The 2,537-nt window shown below is 31.7% G+C and overlaps 1 protein-coding gene across 4 annotated transcripts in view; it reads right to left on the reverse strand.

Annotated features, from left to right (window-relative positions):
• LOC117114722 (lysyl oxidase homolog 2-like) overlaps positions 1 to 2,537 on the reverse strand; it is a 34,664-nt gene that overhangs the window by 3,263 nt on the left and 28,864 nt on the right. For 3 of the 4 annotated variants that reach the window (XM_033258415.1, XM_033258414.1, XM_033258416.1), the window contains one exon: positions 1,347 to 1,427. In XM_033258415.1, coding sequence (XP_033114306.1) covers positions 1,347 to 1,401 — 55 coding nt within the window. In that variant the 5' untranslated portion in view covers positions 1,402 to 1,427. Of the gene's footprint in view, positions 1 to 1,346; positions 1,428 to 1,609; positions 1,744 to 2,537 lie in introns of those variants that run through there. The other variant, XM_033258413.1, reaches the window with a different exon arrangement.

The following is a 2,537-nucleotide window of genomic DNA, read 5'->3' on the forward strand; positions in this document are numbered from 1 at the left end:
ATATATTAGAAACCGAAGCCGCTCAGTAACTGAACATTCCAGGCTTTGCCACAACTGAGCAGATTGTCTGTAGGCTATTAGTAAGTTCAGCAACTTGAAAATTGGTTTGACTAATTTGAAGTTACTTTTTTAGGTTCCAGCTTCCTCGCCTTGCTTGCTGGTAGGAATGTACAACTGAAAAAAGAGAGACTTTAAGCTAGTTCATAAATTAATCGTACCGATACTTTAACTACAAACCTGAAGAACATTCAAGCGCAACTGGTCAAATTAAACGGTTGTTTTATAGGCCTACTTATTGCAAATTCCTTCGCAGCCATTTTGACGTGAAATGTACCCGGGAAAATATTTCTAAAAGTGATTTATTGTGTTTATTTTCCAACACGTATACAGTGTGTCACATTATTTTGAGAACATGAACAATTGATGTAAATAATTGTGGTTTATTATTAGTTTGGTAATGTGAATGCTATTAAAACGAAACGGTTTTAAGCCACCCCTGTATAGAGCCACTCAACGACTGTGCCATTTGTAAGATACACAATGGGTTGTTTGTCTTGATTTATCTTGCTCAAAAAATATGATTAGACTGCTAGGAGTTTTTTTTGTATTAGACCTATAGTACAATTGTGTAATATGAATTGGAAATTGGGAGTAGCCTTGATAAGCTTAAACGTAGCTGATCATAAATTTTCCTGAAATGTATATAATTTTAGGCTCATATTTCCCACAGTGCTTGTCAATAAATTAAAATAATTTCATTTACTACTGAATAGTAAATATTGTAAATAATTGTCATACCAATAAACCAAATATTATATCTTATTTATGTTAAATAAATATATTACTGTAGTAAACAAATATATATAAATAACATAATATAAATATAATATATAAATTAATATATTTATATATATAAATATATATATATATATATATTTATTTATTTATTTATTTTGTTCAATTTTTGTGATATTATTTGTCATTTTTATTAAAGAAGAAGGTGAAATAATTTTAATAGATTAAATAAAAAGGTTTGGTGAAAAAATGTGGTTTAAAAACCTTCCAATAAAAAATTATGGTAGAGTGCTATATTTGAATTTTAGAGAACAGTAAATAATTGTCTGGATGATCATCAAAACGGAAAGTTACAAAGGCAGAAATAATATCTCGTATCTTGGTATAATGGAAATGGTTATGTTATATCTAATATATTATTATTCATCATAATTATATTGATATCATTGTATCACGTATAAATATAATGTGATTTATCATAATTATGAACTTGTGATAAATAGGCCTATGTCTACGAGAGCTCTATTAGCCCCTAATATTCAGCAACTTACATGACTCAACAGAACCGATGGTTACGAAGAGCGTAACGATGATCTTAATCTCCATTTTGGTTTTCGAATCGAATCTTAAATCTAAGGAGAAAACAAATAAAGCAAGCTATCGTTATGATTCCATAATACATTAAAACAAATTTAAACGAGCTCACTTGTTTCATATAGGCTAGTATGAATACTACAACTGTATTGTGGTTCATATCAGCTCATTCAGTCCCATTTTGTACGTATCTGACAATCAATAAAACAAGTATACCAACCGTAAATGCAACAGTCCTTCCATTACCACATTATGATGAACGGCCAAATACTATGTAATGGCCTATGCCTAATTTGGGTTCCAATATGTACGCAACTAAAAACATTTACGCAGTTGTGGTCTCTTACATAAAAAAAGGAAGAGGTTATTCGCACGGTACCGTGCGAATTAGAAATAAGAACTTATTCGCACGGTATGACAGCTGTTACGTCATGAAACCTTAAATGCTGATTGGCTAGGTCTACCGTGCGAATAAGACTCATAAGAGCTAATTCGCAGGGTACCGTGCGAATTGTCGAAAAAATTGATTCGCACGGTAGAATGTTGTAGATAGAAATACTGTATAATTATTTCACGGCATACCGTATGAGTTGGGCACAGCACAGACAGTCGATTCGATAACCCTAACTGAAGTGCAATAGGTCCTAGCTTAGCATTGTGTCTGCAGACCTTTTACTCTTTTCTTAGGCTTTCCTTGAGAAATTTCCATTAAAAAAGCCCTTGTGGAGTATGTACTGGTGGTATTATAGTCCCCTATCATAGGGCCTAGTAGTGATATTGATTTTTGTTCCATTCAAAAATATTAAATGGGGAAACAAAAGAAAATTAATTACTTAGCACCAACCATGATGGGAATTGGAACAGAAGAGGATGAGAGGATGCCAAACTGATGCAAAATTACTCGATTTTATGTGCAATTTTAATAGGGTTTTAATTTTGTGGGCTGCAGACGTGCTGCTCTTAGCCCACCTGTAGACTCGCACATCTCTAAAAGTCTCTTCATGAAATGAAAGAATAACATTTTTTTTTAAATTTTAAATATATTTTATATATATATAAATATACATACACACATACCTATATATAGGCCTATATACATGTTTCTATATAGGCCTATATATGCATACATATATAGGCCTATATATATG

This window comes from Anneissia japonica, unplaced genomic scaffold (genome assembly GCF_011630105.1).
Source record: "Anneissia japonica isolate Jap-2015-1 unplaced genomic scaffold, ASM1163010v1 scaffold2713_len195869_cov164, whole genome shotgun sequence".
In the NCBI taxonomy this organism is placed as follows: Eukaryota; Metazoa; Echinodermata; class Crinoidea; order Comatulida; family Comatulidae; genus Anneissia; species Anneissia japonica.